The sequence below is a fragment of the Oratosquilla oratoria genome, chromosome 32 (assembly GCF_046742065.1).
Source record: "Oratosquilla oratoria isolate Oo_2021 chromosome 32, ASM4674206v1, whole genome shotgun sequence".
NCBI lineage: Eukaryota > Metazoa > Arthropoda > Malacostraca > Stomatopoda > Squillidae > Oratosquilla > Oratosquilla oratoria.
Genome location: NC_134808.1, coordinates 26,036,027 through 26,061,620, shown reverse-complemented (window position 1 = coordinate 26,061,620; position 25,594 = coordinate 26,036,027). Strand labels below are relative to the sequence as shown.

Sequence of the window (25,594 nt, the reverse complement as noted above, 5' to 3'; positions counted from 1 at the left end):
AATATTTTACCCATCTACTTTTGATAATTCTTTCACAAATTTTTGCTATTGTACTTGTTAGAGAGACTGGTCTATAGTTGGTAGGTTCTTCTTTATTTCCTCCTTTATATAAAGGTACTATATTTGCTTTTTTCCAATCTTCTGGAACTTTTCCTTCTTTCAAGGAACTATTTAGTATGCTATGTATTTTGTCTGCCAGTTCATTCCTGCATTCTTTCAGTATCCAGTTTGCTATTTCTTCTGGTCCATGCAATTTTCTGACATCAAGATTACTCAAGTGTGTCAATATTTCATTCTTTGTTACTTCTATTTCTTCCATAGGGGGGACTTTCTCTTTCCATTCGTTCTCTTCAGGTTGTATGTTCTCCCTTGTAAACACTGATTTAAAATGTTTGTTCATAATTTCCGCCATTTCCATTTCCTCAGTGTATTCAACTTCCTCCTGTCTTAATTTCTCCAAGTCTTGTTTGTTTATCAGTTTATTGTTTACAAATCTGTAGAATAGTTTTGGTTGATCTTTACACTTTTCTATGACATCTTTTTCATATTTTCTCTTTTCCTCTCTGCACGTTTGTACATATTCATTTCTATAACCGGTATATATTTTCCATTTTTCAGGTCTTCTGTGTTTTTTCCATCTGGTCCAGGCTTTGTCTCTTTTGTCTTTTAGCTCCCTACAACTTTTGTTGTACCAGCATTTTACATATTCTTTTTCTTGTTTTTGTCTTGGGACATACTTTTCCACTCCTTTTTTGTAAATTTTTGTCAAAATATTCCATTTCTCTTCCACTGTTGTTTCTTCTTTGTATATTTCTTCCCAATTTTCTTGAAAGAATTCTCTTATTTTATCAAAGTTTGTTTTTTCATACATCATTCTTCCTTTTCTATATTGCTCATTTCTTTTCCTATATTTTTCTTCATTAAGTTCCAGTTCAATCAATATGTGGTCACTTTTACTTATTGGTGTTTTATATTCAATCTTGTCCACTATTCTAGGTTCAGATGTAATTATTAAGTCTAGTCTCGATGGTTCTTCTTCATTTCTATACCTGGTGTTCTCCTGTATCCATTGTGTCATTGTATGGTCAGTAATCATCTCAAGTAGAGCGTTTCCCCATGAGCCGTCTCCACCCTTTACTGTCATTTCTTCCCAGCAGATTTCTTTGCAATTAAAGTCACCCATTATAACTATTCTTCCTCCATCTTCCATTATTTTATTTAATGTTATCTTTGTGCCCTCTAACATACTTTTATGTTCACTCTCCTCCCATGAGGCTGTTTTCGGAGGCACATAATTTATCACAAATTTTCTGCTCTTTTTATCTCTGTCTTCCACCTCTATCATAATCATCTCTACTGTATTCTTTCCATATATGACACCCTTCACGTTTATATCCTTCTTAGTCAGGAACATAACTCCACCCCCTTGCTTTTTCTCTCTGTTCTTAATCCAATAATTATATGCATCATGTCCTACACAGGTGGGTGGTAGTGGGCCTTGTAATGTTGGTTCTACAATTCCCATTATGTCCGGTTCTTTTTCTTTCAAATAATCATTCAGCTCATTCAATCCTGTTATTAATCCATCTATATTTGTGTAAGACACTCTTAGTTTTCTGTCACTTCCATTGTGTTCTCTGTTTCCCTTTTGTTTTTCTCTTGTATGTCGAACTGCCTTAGTTTCATATTCACTACTCTCCAATAGAATCTCTCTTTCTCTGAGTCCGTTCTGCTCTCGTTTTTTTTCTTAGCTTCAAGTCTTTTCTGCTTTTCTTCCTCTCTTTCCTCTTTATTCATTTCCCTTTTTATCCATACCTTTTTATATTGTTCACTTGTTGCTAGTTTCCCTGTTTTGGATAAGATATTCTCTGCCGTCGTTTGTGACCTGAATTTAATCTTAATTGGTCTGGTCTTATCTGAACTATACTTTTCCGAGCCTGAATTTTTCCTCAATTCCCTTCATAATTTCTGGTTCATCTTCCTGAACTAATTTTAGTAAACTGATTACTTTTTCATTTTCCTCATTGGTACTTGAGGTTCTATCTGGGTTAGGTTTCTCTTCCATTCCTAATATAATTATACATTTCTTTTTGTCAGCTAATTCTCTTACTATATTCTCCTTCTGTCTCATCACTTTATCACCGGAGTCTTCCGTTTGTTCTCTCATGTGCTGTTCAATTATATCAGTAAATGAAACTTTAGTGTGTTGTTTTATCTACTTCCCAGCCTGTCTGTTTTCTTTACTGTTCCTCTTAAATTCATCAATGTCCATAGTTAGTTATTTTAAATGTCTTTTCTGGTTTTATATTTCATCAGTTAAGTTGTTTTTCGCCTTCTCTAGTTCTTTCCAATTTTTCAACCCTTTGTAGAATGTTGTTAACATGACCGAACCTACGCTCCAAGTCCTCGATCATCTTATCGACCTTCTCTTCTAGTCTTGTCAGTCGGGGGGGGGGGGTTGTGTCCCCCCCACCCTCTTTAAATCCCTGGAAAATATTCTCATCACTTTCTACTGTATTGCTCTTATCTATACTTCTAATCTTTACATTTTTATTAGACATTTCATCGTCGTCGGGGGGCCGTTTGTTTACCTTTCGCCTGTCTGCCTGGGCCAAGTCTACTCCTTCCTCATTTCCTTCCATTTCCCTCAGTAATCCCTCCCCTTCTCCTCTTTCCCTACTTTCCTACTACCCCACAAGCAATTTCCCCCCCCACCCTGTAAATACAATAGGCACTTCTCTTTGCGTTGGGATCCACATAACTTCAATTTTCTTCAGAACATCTTCTAAGCCGTCCGTTCGTTGAAGTGTGCGTGTGTGTGTGTGTGTGTATTCATACATAATTGGATTATATCGGTGATGTGATTTCTAGAAAGCCAACTAGAAATGCATCTGTTTACATTAATCATAAGTCTGCATTCTAATTTCCGTGTAAACATTAGTAAATATATATTTTTTCTGTGTTTTACAAGGTACTTGCTACGCCGTTCCATGCTTCAATATGTTAAAATTAAGGAAAAAGGATTTTTTTCTCCTTTTTCATCATCTCGTCTTTAGAAAGAATAGACACAACCAATGAGCAGGCAAATTAACGCTCAGTTAATTAAATGTCGCAATTTGCTTATTTCCCAAAATGGGAGATTTTGTCATCTTTACATTTTTCATATAAACCAATAGTTTTATTATCGTTTTGGGTAACAAAGTTGATTATGTAGGCCATTTCAAGCTCGTATGGTTGAATTGATCTGTTTACATCAACACATTTATTTAGTGCATACCCGTGTCGTAATTACTATGATATATAATTTTTCCATCATTAATCTAATAAAACTGATGAATAAAACAATAATCTTTATCGAGAAAACTAGAGGAAAAGCAGATCAAACTTTCTGCAACGACAGTTTCACGGCTCAACCGGATTGGTTACAACATGATTCACCTACGACGTCATATTAGATTTTTCCCGCGAAATCTCGATTCATCTCGAAGTTTCGGCTGATGTATTGTCACAGTAACAATGTATAGTATTTGTGATCATTATTTAAGACTAAATGATAAAATGACGCTTTTTCATCGAGAAATATCGCGAAACAACAAGAACTGTTCTAGCGACGTCAGTCTCACTGCTCGCTCGGATTGGCTGGTACATGACGCAATACTGACGTCATATGTACGCAGGTTTCTCATTGGCCGTCGTCCACGGAATCTTCTCGATCCTTCGCGATGAATTCGTTTGATGTATATATTCTCGCGGCTGACGTTCCTCACATCAGTTCGCTTTGCTACGACTGCAAAGGCAAGAGTAGTAAAACAAAGTGTTTCCATAGACGGTTTTATAAGACGAAAATAAGGATATACTGCATACACGCTCCCTGTTCTACCCAAAGAAGATCGTGCAAGTGCTTGACAAGGTAAGTTGCTACTGGAGCCTCATGTTGTTGGTATTCATTTGACTTGGTATTGCGTTGGCCTAGTCTGTGGGTTAAGTTGTAAGTGGCCCTGTTACCGTTGGACAGTTGTGTAAATAATACACAGGCACCATGGGCACAAGTTACTTAGGAAATATTAATGTAAAGTTACCCCCCTACACTACCACTTTATATCACAAAAGCATTTGTACATGTATATAGCCTTGCGGGAATGTTCAGATAAATCATAACTAAGAAAAACTGAAACAATTACATTTCTGATGACAATTGAGTCATTCTTTACATAACTTGGCTGTTCATATTCTCCTGAAAGAGTTAATAAACATTACTTCCCCCGCTCCGCCCCCTCCTCCCAATATACCCACAGTCGCCTTTGAGCTGTGAATTGTTGACGAACTGCAGTAATGCGATTAAGACGATTGGGTGATGGTTTTAGCAGCAGAGAAGTGATCGAGCGTTCTTCCTCCTCGTTTGCAGAGAGAGCAGCAGCAGCAGCAGCAGCAGCAAGGAATAAGGGCAGAAGAAGAAGAAGAATGGCTCCCAACAGCTGTAATGGTGGCGGTGGCGGCGGACGTCGGGCTCCGGCGGTGGGGATCGACCTCGGGACGACGTACTCGTGCGTCGGGGTGCTGGCGCCGGGGAGCTCCAAGGTGGAGATCATCGCCAACGACCAGGGCAACCGGACGACGCCCTCGTACGTGGCCTTCACCGAGGCCGAGCGCCTGGTGGGCGAGGCGGCCAAGAACCAGGCGGCCCTCAACGCGGCCAACACCGTCTTCGACGCCAAGCGGCTGATGGGCCGCACCATGGACGACCCCCACCTGCAGGCCGACATGAAGCACTGGCCCTTCGCCGTCAGCGGCACCAGCGCCGGCACCAGCGCCAAGAAGCAGCCGAGGGTGGAGGTGGAGTTCCGGGGCCAGACCAAGAAGTTCAGCCCGGAGGAGCTCTCGGCCATGGTGCTGGGCAAGATGAAGGAGACGGCCGAGGCCTTCCTGGGCGCCCCCGTCGTCGACGCCGTCATCACCGTGCCCGCCTACTTCAACGACGCCCAGCGCCAGGCCACCAAGGACGCCGGCGCCATCGCGGGCCTCAACGTCCTGCGCATCATCAACGAGCCCACGGCCGCCGCCATCGCCTACGGCCTGGACAAGAGAGGGCTGGCGGCGGCGGCAGCGTCCCCCTCTCCTTCGCCTTCGTCGTCGGGAGAGGAGCGCAACGTGCTGATCTTCGACCTGGGTGGTGGCACCTTCGACGTCTCGGTGCTGAGCATCGAGGACGGCGTGTTCGAGGTGCGTTCGACGGCCGGGGACACGCACCTCGGGGGCGAGGACTTTGACAACCGGCTGGTCGGCCACCTGGCGGCCGAGTTCCGGCGCAAGCACGGCAAGGACCTGGCGGGCAACAAGCGGGCCCTGCGCCGCCTCAGGACGGCCTGCGAGCGCGCCAAGCGCACCCTGTCCTCCTCCAGCCAGGCCAGCGTCGAGATCGACTCGCTCTTCCAGGGCGTCGACTTTTACGCCACCGTCAGCCGTGCGCGCTTCGAGGAGCTGTGCGCCGACCTGTTCCGGGCCACGCTCGAGCCCGTCGAAAAGGCCCTGCGCGACGCCAAGATGGACAAGGGCGCCATCCACGAGGTGGTCCTGGTGGGCGGCTCCACGCGCATCCCCAGGATCCAGAAGATGCTGCAGGACTTCTTCGGCGGCAAGACTCTCAACAAGTCCATCAACCCGGACGAGGCCGTGGCCTACGGGGCCGCCGTCCAGGCGGCCATCCTCAGCGGCGCCGGCGGTGACGGAGAGGGTCCCGTCAAGGACATGCTGCTCCTCGACGTGGCCCCGCTCTCCCTCGGCATCGAGACGGCGGGCGGCGTCATGACGCCCCTCATCAACAGGAACACCACCATCCCCACCAGGCAGACCCAGGTCTTCACCACCTACGCCGACAACCAGCCGGCCGTCCTCGTCCAGGTCTTCGAGGGCGAGCGCGCCATGACCAAGGACAACAACCTCCTGGGCAAGTTCGAGCTGGGCGGCATCCCCCCGGCACCGAGGGGCGTGCCCCAGATCGAGGTCTCCTTCGACGTCGACGCCAACGGCATCCTCAGCGTCTCGGCCGTCGACAAGTCCACGGGCAAGAACAGCCGCATCACCATCACCAACGACGGCAGGGGCCGCCTCTCCAAGGACGAGATCGACCGCATGGTCGCCGAGGCCCTCAGCTACAAGGAGGAGGACGAGAGGCAGCGGCAGCGCGTGCAGGCCAAGAACCAGCTCGAGGCCCTCTGCTTCGGCGTCAAGAGCAGTCTGGAGGAGGCCGCCTCCTCCAGGCTCTCCTCGGACGAGAAGACCCGCGTCCAGGCCCTGGTCGAGGAGACTCTTGCCTGGCTCGACGCCAACCCTTCGGCCTCCGAGGACGAGCTACAGGAACGCCGGCGTCAGCTGGAGGAGACCTGGAGACCTGTGGCCACCAAACTGCACCAGCAGCAGGGACCCTCCTCAAGCGGTCCTTCTGCGGGAGAGTCTGCGTCGTCGTCGGGGGGACCCACGATAGAGGAGGTCGACTAAACTCCAAGCTCGGGTCCTCCCTGCCCAGCAAGGTTCTCCTCCTCCCTCAGGAGGCTTGGGTTTCCTGCGTGTAGGAAGGAGGCGCTGGGTCTTGTCTGCGGGCTCTTCTCTAGTCACCGCTGGCAGTTGTCTCTTCCCCTTACCAATGCCAACACACGAGAGGAGGTTCAGGAACAACTTGTGCATACGTGTTTACTCCTGAACTGTTAATCTGAGGTCGAAATAGCTCGTCAGATCTCTTTTTTTCATAATCTGTGATATAATTAATTGTATTAAGTATAAATATGTTTATGTTTTAATAAACGCTTTGAATTTGGGTAAATGTTTGTTTTTCCTCATGTCGTGGTATTAAATCAAGTAATCTTAAATTCAATGATAGAAAATATGTGAAATGTAAAAATTCACATACAATACTATCACGTTTGTTACATTCCTCACATCTGTCTTATTATGTCGAAAGTCTCGATTTCCTTTGTAAAGGCCTTTTAGGGTTTTCCCTGTCTTCTGTCCACTGCCTTGGTGAGGTGCAGTAAAGTAAGTCACAGCACATCCACAAGACGACAAAAAATGCTCACGTACTAATTAAAATCTCAAATGACAAACAGCTATGAGAATAGGCAGGCTTTAGAGGAGGGTAGTCAACTATATATCATCTACTGACAGTGAATTAACTAAAAGGAAAAACAAACGATAACAGTCAACTTTTAGACACATTTTGTGTATGTTACAAAAAAGTTTTTTAGTCGGTATGGTATACTAAACGGAAATACTAAGCTTTATACGTAATGATTATGCAAATTAAGACATTATAAATGTTCTACAGAACATACATCTAAAAGTTATAGTATTGTAATTGGAATACATAATGCTACAGAACGGATATAGATCGAGAAATGAGTACGACAAGGTTTACCAAAATATTTACAACTTGCTTGAAAGACATTTCCAGAAATTTGAGATAGAGGGGGAAAAATCAACATTTATCAACAATATTTGAATCAACTTAGATTTGCAGGTAATATTATTTTCATTTCAGAAATTGTAGAAAGTTTATAGGATGCACTAAATGATCTGAACAAAGAAAGTCCGTGCATTTTACCATAATAGTTTTTACATGGATCTTATATGGAAGACTTCCTGGAAGAGGCTTACGCCTGTGACTCCAGATCTACATGACCAACTTGTGGCAGCGTGTAGTGGATTATCTTTGTTTTGTAATTGTATTTCAGTTCTTGATTAAATAAATTGTTTTTATCAAGTCTGACCACAAACTGGTTGACTGTTGTTGCTGTAATCACTCAGACAACTGATTCCAGTTATTTATCACTCTACACGGGAAAGCATACTTCCTTATATCCAGCCGTGACCTTGCCTTAAAAAGCCTCAATGAATTCCCCCCTACTGATGCTTTCTTCTCGAAGTTTCAATATGCCTTGACTACATTCCCGTCATATTTTCTAGTGAGTTTCTTGTATGTCTCTACTAAGTCTCCCCGAGCTTTTCTGTATGTCAGTGTTAGTAGGTTCAGTTCTCTTTAGTCTCTTTTTCATTATTAGGTCCTTTGAATTCCAGCACCATCCTTGTAGCTCTTCGCTTCACGTTATCCACCATCTCAATGTCCTTAACCAGGTGAGGACTCCATACCTGATTAGCATACTCCAAATGTGGTCTTACCAGTGCTACAAACAGCGTTTTGAATATTGCTGCATCCAACGTAACAAAGGTCCTTCTGATTAATTCCACTATTTTGTTGGCTTTATTTAATTTCTCTGCCAGGTGATCCACACAACTCAATCTATTATTGATTATTACTCCCACATCCTTCTCAAAAGTAATATTTTCAGCTGCTTCTCCATTTGGTAGCTTATATCTTCAATTGTTGCTCTTCCTATTCTCATATAACTGCACTTATCCGGATGAAAACTCAACAACAATTTTTCATTCCATGAGTATACCTCCTGCACATCCTGCTGTAATTTCAAACAATCTTCTTGATCTTTCATCCATCTAAATATCTTTGTATCGACTGCATGCAGGTATACTTCACTGTCATTTACTATACTATCGGGGAGGTCATTAATAAACAAAACAAACAACAATGGTTCAAGAACGGATACCTGCGGCACTCCACCTGTCACTGGGTTCCATCTTGACATTTCCCCCTTCACCACCACTCTTTGTCGTCGTTGTGTTAGGAATGCTGCAATCCATTCTAGGTAGCCTATGTATGTATGTATGTATGTATGTATGTATGTATGTATGTATGTATGTATGTATGTATGTATGTATGTACGTATGTTTTGGAAATATGTGCAAACTAAGACAAAAAATAAACCAAGGATTCCTGACTTATACGAGGGCACTGCTGAAGATGGAAAAACTGAAAGTTATCTGGAAGGAGTTGAAGTTTTAGCAGAGCAATTTTTGAAGGTGTTTGTTAGGGAGCCTAAAGATGGGGTACCGCACTGTGTGATGAAGAATGTACCAACACTAAATCACCTGGAAATTAATAAGGAAAAAATTAGAAAAGATAATTAAATCTAAAGGGGCATAAACCTCCAGGACCTGATAGAATCCAGTCTAGAATTATAAAGGAAGCTATGGTAGCCTACATAATACATAGATAGATAGATAGATAGATAGATAGATAGATAGATAGATAGATAGATAGATAGATAGATAGATAGATAGATAGATAGACTTTATTTGGCAATGAATCAATGTACATGAAGTGCAAATAATGACAAGAACACATAGTTCAGAATAAATAAAAGCAAATTGCCGAGGATAACACAAAAAGCATGTACGCTTATTTCCATTGTGGTCCTCAACATACATACATACATACATACATACATACATATATACATACATATACCAAAGTTTTTTCCCTTTAATCATTTTAGGATTCTCCTATAGATTTTTTGCAATCTCCCTTTCTTTTAGTTTCACAACATTTCGTTTTTTATTTTATTATTCAGTCTTCTATACTCCTTCTCAGTCTACAGATAGTCGTTTCCAGTAGATTCATTCAGATTACTCTTCAAGTATTTCATTCTCATCCACAACCTTTGTTTCCTCTTTATCTTAGACAATAATATTCATTGGTAGTTTGTTATTCGTCCTTTTCCTGGATTAATTTAAATTCCCCATCTTTGACACTTCATTATTTATCAATGTTCTAAACACTTATATTTTAAAATAATAAAATAGATATATTTTATGATTTGTTGAAAGCGAATTACAAATTTCCAGTAATCTGTAATTTAAAAATGTTAATTATAATGTCGACATTTTAAAATAGTCACAACAGTTTGTTTTGAATTGGCGTCCAGGTAAAGATGGCGGGACATCTGGGTTCACGTGAGGTTGTCCCAGATCAGTCATCTTACGTCGTATGGCAAAACATTACAGTTGATACTGGTAATTATATATTTTAGGTTTATGAGGAGATGTGTTGCGTACATTGCCTTAATTATATTTGAATCGGAACAATAGTTCGTGCGGCATAGCGGTTGGTATTTGATGCCTACACATGATTAACGTATAATAATTGTAAATTGATATATTTGAATAATTTCAGCCGCAAGTTCTATATTATAGTTTCTGTAATGGCATGTAGTAGAAATTCCGGTAGTTTGTTGTATATCTTTAATTTGGTGAAGTATAACTTGAAAAGCTATATCCCTGTTACACTCACTTCCCTGAAATTTGAATTTGTTTTAAATAATTGTTTAAAGAAAATTCATGTATTTTATATTACATGCGTGAAAATGAAAGGGTGAATGAAAACGAGGGTATTGCTGTCATCTGGCATTTCCTGTGTTTGCTCCACAGGTGTAGAATCAATATTATTTATCCTTAGCTAGGTAGGTCAAACACCACCAGAGGCGCCACCGTCGATGACGAGCACAATAGCGCGTCATTTTATGCGCACGCCGTTCAAACGGCCAAATTTACATACTGCGGGAAATTTAATTAATAAAAATGTTGTGCGAGTGTATTTACTACGATCGTAATAAATTTCAAACATTCACATCATCAGTTACATGTCGGTCAATAAAAACATTAGATAAACATGGCGGCCTGCATTCAGCAGTAGATCAAAAATTGGTATATGTTTCAACGTAAAAAATGAGCTAACAAATTTATCGTGCGGGCAACTGACCATAATGAACCAAAACTACTAGTATCGTGGATTATTCTAATACTAAAATAAAGTCAGTATGTTACGGTAGAGCTGAGAAATTGGTTGTTTAAATTAGTTTTTTTTTTCTATCGGGTCGGATTATCGGATAACAACAACAACATCCATCCCGCCATCGTATCTATCACTGGTGATATGGACCAAACTTTACTCTATTAAGTTTCTTACTATTATGTTATTAGTGTAATAGACTTATAGTTGAATTATTTTAAATATTTCCTTTAAAATGTGTGATTTTCATGTAATTTGATCGAAGAGAAGTTACGTTTTCATCCTCCGTAATATTACGGACCACAGCTACGATTCGTCCTGCCCGCTATCTATGATCACTGGTGGTATGGATCAAACTACACTATTAAGTTTGTTACTATTGGGTTATTAGCGTAATACCTTGCATATAATTGAATTATTCAAATTATTTTCTTAAAATGTGTGATTTTCATGTAATTTTACGGTATTCGTAGCTGTGGTGGGTAATTTTGCAGAGGATAAAAACGTAATTATATGATCAAATTACATGGAAATCACACATCTTATAGAAAATAGGTCAAATAATGCAACCATATGCTAATTTTTTATATAAAATTGTGCCTGTCAGTAAAAACCGTCATTGTTTACGTTTGATCGGCGATCAGTCAGACCGCACGTTTCGGCCCGATTTCCTCGGACAAAATAGGCCCGATTTAATTCCATTCAAAATGCAATATCTCGAGAACTAGGACAGCTAGATGGATAAATCAAATTGCATTATACTCATAGCGACTTTTTGCATCCCGTGAGAACTACTTCAGCTCAAATATAAGGAATTCCATTTTCATATTGACCTAGCTACCTTAGCCTAGCCCTAGGTCAGCTTTTCCTTATTCTTACACTTACACTTAGATACACTTAGAAGATTTCTGTCGGTGATCGACGCAGCTAGACTGGAGTCCCACTGTGACCAGGTAGCTCCCTCACATCAATTGTCCAATCGGTCAGACGATTGGCGTTGGGGCTGATGTATCCTGGTGTTGGTGGTTGGTCTGGTATTTTGGCCAACCATATATCCAGATGTTTTTTGAAGGTGTCTGGAGACACCCCTGACATGTTTCTCAGTTGGGGCGGGATGCAGTTGAATAATCTTGGTCCACTGAACGAGAAGCTGTTATGGATTCTGGATTTGATGTTTAGTGTTGAACCGGGAGTGGTCCTCACATAACATAGCCTCCCTCTTCTTTGGTGGACTGATACTTGTATGCCAGTGTTGGGCACCTTCTTTTCTAATACCTTCCAGACGTAGATGATGATGTAGCGTTCCCTGCGTCGTTGGAGAGAAAACAACTGCAACTCCTTCAGTCTCTCCCAGTAGTTCAGTTCCTGGAGCCCATGTATTTTGTTGGTGAAGGTCCTTTGGGGCCCTTCGATTTCCATGATTTCTGATACTTTCTGGGGAGACCAGAGCTGGCAGCAGTATTCTAGGTGTGGCAAGACTAATGATTTCCACAGGGTCAGCATACATCTTGGACTTCTTGTCTGGAAGGTACGAAGTATCCACCCTGCTAGACGCCTCGCTTTGGACGTTGCTTGGCTTATGTTATGGGAGAAGGAGGCATCACTGCTCATGCTCACTCCCAGATCTTTCACTACATCTTTCGCAATGATCTCTTGCTGGCCACAGTAGTAGTGTGTTGAGATCTTTAGATCCAGATGGCGACCATAGCGCAGAAGTTCGAACTTTTCCCCGTTCAGTGCCATGTTGTTCACCTCCGCCCACCTCAGAATTTCATTGAGGTCTTGCTGTAGGTTATCGGCATCTTGTCGCGTACGTATTTTCAGTTCGATTCGCGTGTCATCGGCAAAGGATGTCGCTGTAGAGTATTTAAGGTCCCTGTCTATGTCCCCTATCATGATGAGGAATAGTAGGGGACCCAGTACAGTTCCTTGGGGAACACCGCTAACAACCCTGCTTGCCTGTGAAGAAGCACCCTGTACATTCACTCGCTGTATCCTATCGGATAGGAAACTGTGGAGCCATTTGCCTAGGGCTCCGCATATACCAAGTGCTCGCATTTTGTGCAAAAGGATTCCATGGTCCACCTTATCGAATGCTTTTGCAAAATCAAGGTATATGACGTCCACGTTGTCCCCATCTTTGGTGTCATCTAGTATTTTATCATAATGGGCAAGTAGTTGAGAGAGGCATGAACGTCCTTGTCTGAATCCATGTTGGCCATTGTTGAATGCCTCTATGGTTTCCAGATATTCAACGATGGCTTTCCGCACTACCCTTTCCATAATTTTAATTAGATGGGATGTTAATACCACTGGCCTGTAATTCTTGGCAATGCCTTTGCTACCCCCTTTATGTATAGGGGTAATTGTGCCATTTTTGAGGGCTCGTGGTACATGTCCTGTTTGTAGGGACATTTCCCATAACAGTTTCAGGGGTACTGCTAGTTGGTGTTTGCAGTTTTTTAGCAGTTGGGCATGGAACCCATCTGGTCCTGCTGCTGCATTTGGTGCCATCTCGTTAATGGCCACTATTATCTCCTCTGTGGAGATCTTTACTGACGATAGTTGGTGTGGCGTCACCTGGTGTTCATTGAAGAAGGTATGTGGATCCATTACCTTCATATGGTCCTTTGGTTCACTGAACACCCTTTCATATTGCAGTCTGAGCAACTCTGCCATTTTAGTTGGGTCACTCTCGAGTTCCCCAGCTGGATCTATAAGTGGTCCTATGGATGGTGTATTTTTTAGCTTCTTATTGGCATATGCATAAAAGAACTTGCTGTTCACTTGGATGTTTGAGATGGCTCTTAATTCTTCTTGGGCTCTCTGATCTTTGTGAGACTGGATGAGTTTTCTCTCAATTTCTTCCAGTTCATTTTGGATGTTGGTGGTGGATGGTAGATGGTTGGTCTTTTGTAGTTTGACTCTTAATTTTGTTCTCCTCTTCATTAGGTTTTTCCTATCTCTCGGGATAATTTTTCTCTGTTTCTTGGTGATTGTTGATTTTGGAGGCACCATAGTTTTGCATATTTCAAGGCATCTGCTCTGAAAAATGTCTAGGGCTCCTTCAGAGTTTTTATCTTGGAAGAGAGTTACCCAGTCGGACTGGCCTAGTTCCCTTCTAATCCCATCCCATTCAATGTCTTTGCTGAAGAAGTTCAGGTCATGTAGAGAGAAGCCTTTTGTTGAGCTAATTGTTGTGTAGTGGAATTTGTTGTCATGACTTTAATGAGGCCATGGTCAGACATTGATGTCCTGGTAACTTCGTATGAGTGCACCAGGTCGTAGTTATTGCTGAATAATAGGTCAAGAGTGTTGTTGCCTCTTGTTGGATCCTCAATGAATTGTTGGAGGTAGGCTAGATCTGCCAGTCTGATCAACTCCATTGCTTGCCTCTGTTCACTTGATGTTCCTCCTCGTATGATCCTAGAGGGCCAGGTTATTATTGGCAAGTTTAGATCACCAGTAAGTATGACCTCGGTGTGGGGGGATGGTAGGTGGTTAAAAAGTGATTGTAATATCCCTGAGACTTCTCTGAACAATTCATCTGTGGTGTTTGGGGGTCGATACAGGGTTGCAATGAGTAGGTCCAGCCTCTTAACATATACAGCTAGTAGTTCTGTAGTGTTGTTTGAAAAGGCAGTAAGAACCTCCGTGTTTGCTGCTAAGTCCTCCCGTATGTATAGTGCTACCTCTCCGTGACTTCTATCTACCCTATCGGCTCTGAACAGTGTGAAATTATGGATGCTTATTTCTGCATCTAGGATAGCATCGTTGAGGTGGGTCTCAGTAAGGGCAATAAAGATAGTGTTATCATCTGCTGCTAACTCTTCGAGCATTGGCACTTTGCACTGGTTGCTTTGTGGGTAAAGCCCTCTTATGTTGCCCACAAAGAAACAATTTAGTGGCAACTCCACCTCCCCAACGGCTTCCATTCGTGATCGTCCGTATGGGCTAGTAGCCTTGTCATTATTAGTTGTGACTGCTTTTCTAGCGCTATCATCCGTTCCAAGAGTCGTTCTAAAAAAGCGTTCTGATCCGTCGTGGATGGTGTTGCGGTTAGGGTAATGTTGTTCTGACCTTTATCGGTAACCGTGCTAGGTGTGCTTGGGGTAGTTGGTGGTTGTGGTGTGGTAGGTTTGTAAGGTGTGTATGTACCCAAAGCTGTATTTGGTCGGGATTGGTCGTTATCCGTTTCTTGTGATCTCTGGGTCTGTGTTCCCTTTATGTGGGGGAATCTGCAGTACTTCTGGTGGCATACTCCATTGTGCAGTGAGCTTCTGCATACAAAGGGGTGGTAGTTACCACATTTCCATCCCAAGATGCATCCGGACCTCTTGTCTAGCCCATGCCTCATGAACTTTTGGCAGATTTTTGGATGTGATTCTCTGCATCCATTGCCCACTATGCCATATTTACAATCATTCCTTAGGTAGTATTTGCATGCTTTCGGCTTCGTCTTTATTTGGGGGTTCACTGGCCCTGTACTAGACTGAACAGCTACAGTCGATGTACCAGGTGGGCCCCTCTTCTCACTCATGTATTCTGCAGTATGTTTAATGATTGTGTTTCTATTATTAGGTTCAGCCTGATCTTTCCCTGGAACTTTGGGCTTTGTTCCAGTATTGTTATGGCTGCTCTGCTTTGGTATTGCCCCGTTTGATTTGAGTTTTTGTGTTGATGTGTTATGTGCGGTATTTTCTTCTGGTTGTGTGTTTGGTGTATTAGCCTCAGGGACAGGTGAGAGTTTGTCTGCCTGTGTAAGTTCATTTCCTGATGTAGGTGAACTTGCAGCCTTTGTGCCCCCCTCCGTCTTCTGTGACTGCCATTCCACTGCTTCCTGTGCCATTTGTAGGGAGTGGTGGCTTATGGATTTAGTTTTAGGGGATCTTGGGGTTTTTGATTGTCTATTTACAGCTTCCCTGGCTTGTTTCTCCTCCATTGTTGTCGCTTCGTCCCCTTCGTATTTAGAGATATAGCATCTCTCACACGAAAATACCCTATTTGTTTTTATAAACCACATGATTTGATACAATGGAAGGCTAGTGCATAGGTAGTGAATCCAGCTTCCACAATTATTGCATCTCATTGTGTAATTAATTTCATCATCTCCGCCACATGTGGCGCAAGCATCCTTTTGTGTTTGTTTTGGTGTGACGTCGATGGCGGCCATTTTGGTGATACTTGATGGTTCAGTTTTTTTCGTCTTAATGTTGTTAGACCAAAAAAAATATCACGTTTCACTCTTTTTCAATCACTTCACTGACACTTTATCAATCTAATTTTAGTGATCAACGATTGATGTATATCAATTTGAAGCTAATTAACTTGGTAAATATAGAGCGCTTGTAGACACCACCTACTACTACTACTAGGTCGATTTGGACCTAAAATCATGGGGTGCTGAGACAAATTAAACTGGGGTCTTGCAACTCTACAGGGTTAGGGCGACATTCGATGTGTCGAAACGCGATTTGTCGAAATTAGGAGAGACATATCCTTTCCCCCTTCCTGACCCCCAAAAATTAAAAACTGAATAGAAAGATTGTGTCTACTGATGGTGATGCCATTTTACCCATTTAATTACAAGCCTTTTTAAATTTTATTCAACTTATTAAATGCATAATACAATAATATTAATTGTACATGTTAAAGAGTAAATTTACACATCAGAAACCACAGAATTCTTGCTGTGGTGAGGTTTGAATGTTGAATATGCACTTACACTTACACTTAGATGACTTCTGTTGGTGATCAACGCAGCTAGACTGGGTCTCACTAATTGCCGAACAAACCGAACAAAACTGAGAAAAGCCGAACAAAACAACAAAACCCAAACAAGGACGGGTTTTGCTCAAATGCACACTTCTATATATATAGGGTTGCAATATTTGAACTATTTTCTTTGAAATGTGTGATTTCCATGTAATATGATCAAAGAGAAGTTCCATTTTTATCCTCTGCAATTTTACCGACCCCAGCTACGATTCGTCCAGCCCGCCGTTTATGATCACTGGTGGTATGGATCAAACTACACTCTTTTAAGTTTCTTACTGTTGTGTTATTAGTGTAATAGACTGCATATAGTTGAATTATTTAAACTCTTTTCTTTAAAATGTGTGATTTTCATGTAATTTAACACAACAGTAAGAAACTTAAAAGGGTGTAGTTTGATCCATACCACCAGTGATCATAAATGGCGGGCTGGACGAATCGTAGCTGTGTTCGGTAATTTTGCAGAGGATAAAAACGTAACTTCTCTGATCTTATATGGAAATCACACATTTTAAAGAAAATAGTTCAAATAATGCAACCATATATATATAGAAGTGTGCATTTGAGCAAAACCCGTCCTTGTTTGGGTTTTGTTGTTTTGTTCGGCTTTTCTCGGTTTTGTTCGGTTTGTTCGGCAATTAGTGAGACCGGCTAGACTGGGGTCCCACTGTGACCAGGCAGCTCCCTCACATCAGTGGTCCAATCGATTAGTTGATTGGCGTTGGGGCTGGTGTATCCTGGTGTTGGCGGCTGGTCTGGTATTTTGGCCAACCATACATCCAGATGTTTTTTGAAGGTGTCTGGAGACACCCCTGTTATGTTTCTCAGTTGAGGCGGGATGCAGTTGAACAATCTTGGCCCACTGAACGAGAAGCTGTTGTGTATTCTGGACTTGATGCTCAGTGTTAATCCGGGAGTGATCCTCACATAACACAACCTCCCTCTTCTTTGGTGGACTGTTACTTGAATACCAGTGTTGGGCACCCTCTTTTCTAACACCTTCCAGATGTAGATGATGATGTAGCGTTCCCTGCGCCGTTGAAGAGAAAACAGCTGCAACTCCTTCAGCCTCTCCCAGTAGTTCAGTTCCTGGATCCCATGTATTTTGCTGGTGAAGGTCCTTTGGGGCCCTTCAATCTCCATGATTTCTGATATTTTCTGGGGAGACCAGAGTTGGCAGCAGTATTCTAGGTGTGGTAAAACTAATGATTTCCACAGGGTTGGCATACATCTTAGACTTCTTGTCTGGAAGGTACGTAGGATCCACCCTGATAGATGCCTTGCTTTTAATGTTGTTTGGTTTATGTGATGATAGAAGGAGGCATCACTGCTCATACTCACTCCCAGATCTTTCACTACATCCTTTGCAATGATCTCTTGTTGGCCACAATAGTAATTTGTTGAGTTCTTGAGATCCAAATGGTGGCCATAGCGTAAAAGTTCAAACTTGTCTCCGTTCAGTGCCATGTTGTTCTCCTCTGCCCACCTCAGGATTTCATTAAGGTCTTGCTGCAGGTCATCGGCATCTTGTTGTGTACGGATCTTCAATTCGATTCGCGTGTCATCGGCGAAGGATGTAGGTGTAGAGTGTTTAAGGTCTCTGTCTATGTCCCCTATCATGATGAGGAACAGTAAGGGACCCAGTACAGTACCTTGGGGAACACTGCTAATAACACTGCTTGCCTGTGAAGGATTTCCCTGTACGTTGACTCGCTGTTTCCTATCAGATAAGAAGCTGTGTTGCCATTTACCTAGGACTCCGCATATTCCAAGTGCTCGTATTTTGTGTAAAAGGATCCCATGGTCCACCTTATCGAACGCTTTTGCAAAGTCAAGGTATATGACATCGACGTTGTCCCCATCTTTGGTGTCGTCCAGTATTCTGTCATAGTGGGCGAGTAGTTGTGAGAGGCATGAGCGTCCTTGTCTTTGTTGACTCCACATGTGGAACAGCTGCATGTTTGTTGTGATTCTGCATTGGTGGCGGCCATCTTGATATCTATGTCGATCACGATTACTGTGTTGAAATTGACTTTTGTTTTACTTGTTTCCTATGTGGTGCACTACACTGCCCGTTCTCTTCACTGTTGCTTTACTTTTTTTGTTTTTTCTTTCTTTTCTTTTCTTTTCTCTTTTTGTAGTAATAGTTGGTAAAACTTGCAAATTTCCAAAATAATGGTTAATTAACACAGAGCTTCATGGACATGTCCGATCACTCACTCACTCACTCCACGTACTCATATATGATGCGAGTTTGTGTTTAATTAAAGTTTAGGGGTGGAAATTTATTGAGGTCGAAATGTGTGCCATCAAATTGTTTGACCCCAGTGTATAGGGGTTGCTGGGAAGGGATGCATACATACACTTAATTTTCTCGTAGTAATAAGATATTAGGGGTACTGGAATTTGACCAGACTATAGAAGATGCTAGGGTCAGAAAAAAGTTGAGAAATTGCTCTAAATTGATTGATATTTCAATTCATCAAATAAAAAGGTTTTGTCAGTTTCTGTACCCACAAGAATATAAGTCCTAATGCTTCTAATAGTAAATAGGTTATATTTGTTCCCCTATATTACACAGTTTTGAAATTGGTAAACAGTTGAGAGGATTTTTATTTTCATCATCAGATGTCAGAAAGGGGGGTAACCTTGGAAAACACCAGGTGTGAAGAACAGGAGAACAGATGAAGAGCAAAGAAAGTGAAACAGCTGTATCCTAGGCCAGTTTTTCCTCTTGGAACTTCCTGCTCCACATCCAATAGAAACTTGAAGGCCAGAATAGGACTCAAAAGTCATATCAGAGTTCACCAGTGAATTTTAACCCTTTTATTGACGAAGATACTTTTAAGAATGATGTCAATCATCCTTGAGCTTGAGGGATAGCCATAATCATAATGATGTATGACTTATAGTATGCCATTAGAAAAGAATTACAAAATTGTCTCACACTATCAGAAATCATGAAGAATGATTAAATGGGCTCAGCAGTGGCAGATTGTGTGAGGAAGTCTGTTTAAGGGTTGTCATGTCCTATGGTGTTATGAATTTCCTTTGAGAAATAGAAGAGAAGCAAGAACCACACTGGTATGCTTGCATTTAGGACACTTATTCAGCTCTAAGACAGAATCAAACTGACCTAGTTGCTGTCACCACACAGAAAATACTGAAGACCTTATCCTCCATTGCTTCAAATGATAAGAGTCCAGAATTCTGTAAACACTGATATTTAACATGAAATTTATATTGTCCAATAGGTCCTAATCTAACATAACCATCTCATAGAAAAAATGAATGTTTAGAATACAAAAAGGAAAGAAGTGAAAAATGTGTATCCCTGAGACAGGAATGATACCCTCCAAACTAACAATTTGTTGACAACAACACAGTATTTCTTCTGTGTGTAACCCTTGGGCCCACCTAGTGGCCATTGCCAGTTACTTGGGAATTGTTGGTCTCATGTCATCTACGGATTGATTGATTGATGAATGTACTCACTGTACACAGCAGTGTCTCCAGGGGCACCGAAATTGGTGATGATTTGGTTTAACGTTACAAACCCCCCTATTGGAGGCTAGGATGGCGTCCCTTACACAGGACTTTGTAGTGTGCAATTTAATGAACCCTTGGTTCAACTTTGCTGGTGGCAGAGTTTGAACAGCCATCCCAATGTTCTTCACTGCAAGTAATGTCACCCTAACCCAATTGGCCAGCGAGCTTCCACCAAAACTCAAGTTGTACAAGATATGTCAGTCCACTTAGCAGTAGAGTTCTCACCTGGTAGGGCCACCAATCAGGCAAATGAGGCTCTGATGAGCAGCCCAGTATGGAAAAGGGCATACCAGCTACATTTATAAAATTATGGTAAATAAGCACTGGCCATTGGGCCGGTTCATGTGCCAAATGTGAAGTTGACCATGTTCTTGTGATTTTAGGGTTCAATGAAAATGTGCCCCATGAAAGAGTTTAGTGTAAATTTAGATTGGTGCAATGAGGGCTCTTTGGCAGCCTCAGTTAGCTATATATACCGGTATTTATTATAATTTATTTATTTTATTTATTTATTTATTTTATTTTATTTTTTTTATTATTATTATTACAGGGGCAGCACAGAGTACTCTTCAGGATATCAAAGTACCTGAGTATGGTGGAGGATATGTCTATGTCACTAATGGACCTCTTACCCGCAATCGCTACATCTTTTGGTAAGTGTTGCTATTATGAAATCTAAAAGATAGGGCAGATGTACTGTAAGTTTGTGGTGTAATGTATTTGAAGTGCATTTATTTTTATACCATTAAATGGAATCTATGTCTAACAATTACTGTTTGTCTGTATCCAGGAGAGTTAACCATGATGTTGTTGAATTGTGGGAGGAAAGTTTGGAGCTTAACTTAACACAGAATTACATTAGATTAAGGTAAGTTTATGTGTGCTTTCAAGAATATTTTTATGTTATCACATTTATGGGTAAAATTCCAGAATTCCACAAACACATATTTAACATAACACTTCTGTTGTCCAATAGCTCCTAACCTAATATGAATTAACCTAACTTGACCTAACAAAACAAAAAGAATAATGACTGGAAAATGTGTGTGATACTGGAATAGAACCCATATATGTGTGTAAGGGTTTATTGACATAGGAAGTAAACTAAAGTGAAAGGGTACAAAAGTTCATGAAGCTTATTGAGTTTGGATGTCAGGAAAAAATCATTTCTTTATTGCCCCCCACTCCCTGCCTTGTATGTCCATTAACACCCTGATCTCTACCCAGAAATGTCCCCTTCCACCACATCCTTTTGTATGTTTGTTGTTGTCATTGAGATTGTAATAAAAACTGCTTTCATTTGGAAGTAAATTGTTGATATTGGGAAAAACATATATATATAGTTCAACTTTCTCATAGATTTGCAGATACCCCAGTTTTGGAAGGCCTGAGTGTACATGAAACCGGTCAGTATGTCATCATTCTCTTGGCGACTGTTTCTTCAGTTCACCAAATCAGACTTGTTCATCCATCTTGTATTAAGGTAATATTTTTTGTTATTTATTTATGTTTTTATTTTTTGCTTTCCAAATGTTGGAGATGTATATGTTTATCAGGAATTCACACTATCTCCTTTACTGTTTTCATTACAGATTTTAAATTAAATGTTTCTTTTCAGAACAAGCATAGACAGTCTTATTCTATCTTTAGTGAGCAGACACACCAGACAATTAAAGAGCATCATAGTGCTCATGTAATAAATCACTCTGCAGGTAGTAAGTACATTCATTGTTCACAATTTATTCATTTTGTATACGAGTAGTAATGGTTTATTTTTGATTTTATTTATTTATTTATTTATTTATTATTATTATTATTTTTTCTTTTTTTTTTTTCTATTATTTTTTTTTTAATAGAAGTGCACACCTATGCAGTAGACAATCTCCTTGACAGTAGCGCACGGGATTCGAACCTGATGCGTCTGGAAGTAAACTCCCAAGACACACTCGTCTTAGACCGCTCGACCACTTGACAGCTGTCAAGTGGTCAAGCAGTCTAAGGCGAGTGTGTCTTGGGAGTTTACTTCCAGATGCATCGGGTTTGAATCCCGTGCGCTACTGTCAAGGAGATTGTCTGATTGATGTTGCTGTTCACTAGCGAATTTCTCCAACCTATGCAGTAATACATACATACATATACCAAGGCTTTTTCCCCCTTACAAGGGAGTTAGCCAAAAAGGAAAAGGCATAAAATCATTCCCACCCGTTCCATCCCTGAATACACTCCACACCCCTCCACCCTCCCTCTTATCTTAGCACCTCCTGGATGACGGGTCATCCCTGCACCTTGTCCACTGCCCTGGGTCAGAAGCAGTGTCGCAAGACACAGCACATCCACAGCACGGCCACTTCATTAGATTGGCGACCCCCCCTCTCCGTCCCCCCCATGCATAAAAGGAAAAGACGGGGAGAAATCCCTTCGGGCTGTGTCAAATTTTGCTAACACACACTACCTCACCCCCCATCCCCTTGCCCATTCCACCTTATGCATCACAACATCCTCCATATACAACCATTCTCCATTCACCCCTGTCTTCTGTCCTCTCCTGTCCTTCCTCAACAGACATTCCCCTCTTCCCCAAAGCCCCCTTCACCCCATCCATCCACCTCATCCTAGGACGTCCCCTCATGTTCACTCCCTCCACATCTGCCTTCCATACCTCTTTTACTAGTCTTTCTTCACTCATTCTTTCCATGTGTCCAAACCATCCTAATATTCTTTCATCAACCCTATCTCCCAACTCCCTTTCCACCCCTGTTCTCCTCCTCACCTCCTCATTTCTCACTCTATCTAGCCTAGTAACCCCCATCATACTTCTCAGACACCTCATCTCAAACACATTCCAATTACTTCTCTCTTCTTCTCTTATGTTCCATGTTTCTGCCCCATACAGTGCTGTTGGCACAATCACTCCTTCATACAGTCTCCTCTTAGGATCCATTCCCAAATGTCTATTCTTCATTACACTCTATGCAGTAATGCACTAGAAAATTAGATATTAATTTTGTAAATTTTAATATGTCAGTGAATATTTTTCTTGGCAGAAATCAATGTCAGAAAACTTTGCTAAAGCCTATACAGAAATGAATGAAATCACTTCAACTCCTTTAGACACCATCTTTGTTTTGATAGATTCAGAGGTCAGAGATGATGACAACGACCCTTATGACCTCTAGAATTACAGGTACCACATTACTGAATGCAGGTTAGGTTAGGTAGGTAGGTAAGTAGGTTAGGTTAGAATAGATGAATTTATCATACTTTAATTCTTCAGTGTCCGCCTTTACCGAAGATGGCATCTCAGGCAACCGAAGCAGCCACATTTGTTTGTTTGTAGTTTTTAGCAACCTTTTCTATTATTAATTTCTGTCAAGAATAATGTATATTACATTGTATTATAATTTACAAAATTATTGATTTTCTATTGCTATATCGTGCAGGTGTGCACTTCTAAAATTTTACCTAAATTTTTAACTGCTTAAAATTGAGTGTATACACACACACACATCTGGAACAAACTGGATAAAACAATAGTGTGTGCAAAAACCATGCACAAATTTAAGAGCAAACTAGACACTGAGATGCAGAGACAGGACACCACAAGCATAGTTCCCCTTCCCGTAAGATACAAATAGGGAAGTACACACACACACACAGTGTATGATAAAGAAAAAGTTAGAGAATAAAAGACAGGACCCAATGAGTGTTGCTCCTTTCATGTATACTACAATTAGGTAAACACACACACACACACACGAATGAACCACAGGCTGCAATGGACATCTAGAAAAAGTTCTGGAGCACAGCACTTTTTCGATATGTTTGGAGGAAACGTCTAGCTTTGTATTGGGATAGGGACCTTTGTTTATTGGGTGACCGAAATGATAAAGTAGAGTACAGGTAAAACGTCGACTTACGATGGCATTAGGTTTCGATAGAGCCATCGTAAGACGATTTCATCGTAAGTCGATCCCCAATTTGTGTATCACTCTGTTCCGTGGTCACTGTACCTAGCCTACCTGTATATTAACCACCAGATATACTGAATATAGCCTATTAAACATGTACAGTAGTTTATTTAATTATTTTTATCCTTTTTACCATATTCAAACACTATAATATGTATTTTCTGTACGGAACTTAAATCTCGCGGGCAGCAGCCAATGCCCGCCGTACGACGTGACGTACTAATACTCGCATCAGAAACTATAGTCCCCGCTTATATCGATCGTTCTCTCTTTCACCCGCGAATTTTGAAAACCACAGAGAATGGGATTCAGGGCACATTTGAAAGAATGTAAAAACACAGGGGCGACTACAATAAATATAATCAAGACGCCGATATGGCAGCGTCGCGAATCCACTTGCTCCTCATGACGCCTACGTGTGCGGCACCATATGGAAGGGGTTAAATTATCATATCGTCGTCGTCGTCGTCATCGTAAAGTCGAACAATCGTAAGTCGCGGCCATCGTAAGTCGACGTTTACCTGTAATTTCGTTTAGTGATCAATACACAAAATGGAGAATGATGAAGAATAAAGACAAAAATATAGTGAACCAACGAAGGAAAGACTGGATGTAAGGAAACACAGGAAACAAAAAAGGAGAAAGGAAAAAACTAAAAATAATGTATACCAACATAGATGGAATGATTTCAGGACTGAATCGAACAACTATCTAGCAGAAGAGAAACTGGATATAATGGGAATTGTGGAGATAAAATTAAAAGGTCCACTACCACATAATACTGTGGGAGGTTTATATGATCATTGGTTAAAAAAATAAAAAGGAGAAACAGTGGAGGAGTCATATTTTTGACTAAGAAAGGCCTAAATGTGACAAAGATAACAGAAGGAAATAATAATGTGGAATTATGATAAAAGTTGAAAACAATGACATGAAAAGTAGGAAATTTGTAGTGAGAGATGTGCCCCAAAAACATATTTTTGGACATAGAGTGGGCATTCCATGATGTTGGAAGACAAAGCATGCATTAAATGAAATACTTAAAGGAGGAAACATAGTAATTATGGATGACTTTTAAGAAATATGTTGGGAAGAGATGACAGTGAAAGGTGGAGATGACCTTTCACTGTCCATAACTTTCCTTTTTGAGTTTCCTTTCATGTCCCCTTGTGTATCTTATCCTAATTTAGTAAGCCTTCTCTATCAAGGAGTTCCATGCATCTCATGATTCTATAGATGGTCAACAAGTCACCTCTTTCTCTTCTTTGTTCCAGTGTTGACAATTCCAATTTTGATATGTCCTCATATGACAGTTTTGAAAGTGTTGGAGCCATCTTTGTAATTGCCCAAAGTCTTTCAATTTTCCTTATATTCTTTTTTAGTACTGGGTAACCATAGTGTCACTACGTATGTCTTGGCCTTATCAGTGTGACAAGTATTTTCTTTGCCATTTCTTCGTCCAAGTAGGTAAATAGCCACCTTTATTGATCTTAGCATGTTGTAGGTTTCTCTGACAATTTTGTTTATCTGTTTATCAGGGAACATGTCTTTTGTGATGATTACTCTCAGGTCTTTTTCAGATTCCACTTTCTTTACTTCCTTTGTACCA

The 25,594-nt window shown here is 41.2% G+C and overlaps 2 protein-coding genes and 1 long non-coding RNA gene across 5 annotated transcripts in view; 2 read left to right on the top strand and 1 right to left on the bottom strand.

The window, feature by feature from the left end:
- Window positions 1-3,707: 3,707 nt before the first annotated feature.
- On the top strand, window positions 3,708-6,811 carry LOC143041814 (heat shock 70 kDa protein 1-like). 2 transcript variants are annotated; one of them, XM_076213887.1, is made up of 2 exons: window positions 3,708-3,910; window positions 4,344-6,811. In XM_076213887.1, the coding sequence occupies exons 1-2, from the start codon at window positions 3,723-3,725 to the stop codon at window positions 6,493-6,495; spliced, it is 2,340 nt and encodes a 779-aa protein (XP_076070002.1). In that variant the 5' UTR covers window positions 3,708-3,722; the 3' UTR covers window positions 6,496-6,811. The 2 variants fall into 2 exon arrangements, with proteins under 2 accessions (XP_076070002.1, XP_076070003.1); XM_076213888.1 differs by having other exon boundaries at window positions 3,772-3,910; window positions 4,406-6,811.
- A 2,991-nt stretch (window positions 6,812-9,802) lies between these two features.
- Nup160 (nuclear pore complex protein Nup160) overlaps window positions 9,803-25,594 on the top strand; it is a 31,383-nt gene continuing 15,591 nt past the window's right edge. The window contains exons 1-5 of one of the 2 annotated variants that reach the window (XM_076213885.1): window positions 9,803-9,918; window positions 20,568-20,670; window positions 20,808-20,885; window positions 21,377-21,500; window positions 21,636-21,729. In XM_076213885.1, the coding sequence (XP_076070000.1) occupies window positions 9,837-9,918; window positions 20,568-20,670; window positions 20,808-20,885; window positions 21,377-21,500; window positions 21,636-21,729 (481 nt within the window). In that variant the 5' untranslated portion in view covers window positions 9,803-9,836. Of the gene's footprint in view, window positions 9,919-20,567; window positions 20,671-20,807; window positions 20,886-21,376; window positions 21,501-21,635; window positions 21,733-25,594 lie in introns of both variants that reach the window. The other variant, XM_076213884.1, reaches the window with a different exon arrangement.
- Window positions 9,944-16,414, bottom strand: LOC143041812 (uncharacterized). The gene is made up of 3 exons (XR_012967820.1): window positions 16,081-16,414; window positions 11,535-11,567; window positions 9,944-10,355 (listed from the first exon to the last, which is right to left on the bottom strand). It is a non-coding gene; the product is annotated as an uncharacterized LOC143041812 (long non-coding RNA).

Bases quoted from the DNA above. Each gene is read 5' to 3' on its own strand.
- LOC143041814 (XM_076213887.1), top strand. From the start codon at position 3,723: ATGAATTCGTTTGATGTATATATTCTCGCGGCTGACGTTCCTCACATC. The intron at 3,911-4,343 runs GTAAGTTGCTAC...AATGCGATTAAG, and splicing joins TCGTGCAAGTGCTTGACAAG to ACGATTGGGTGATGGTTTTA.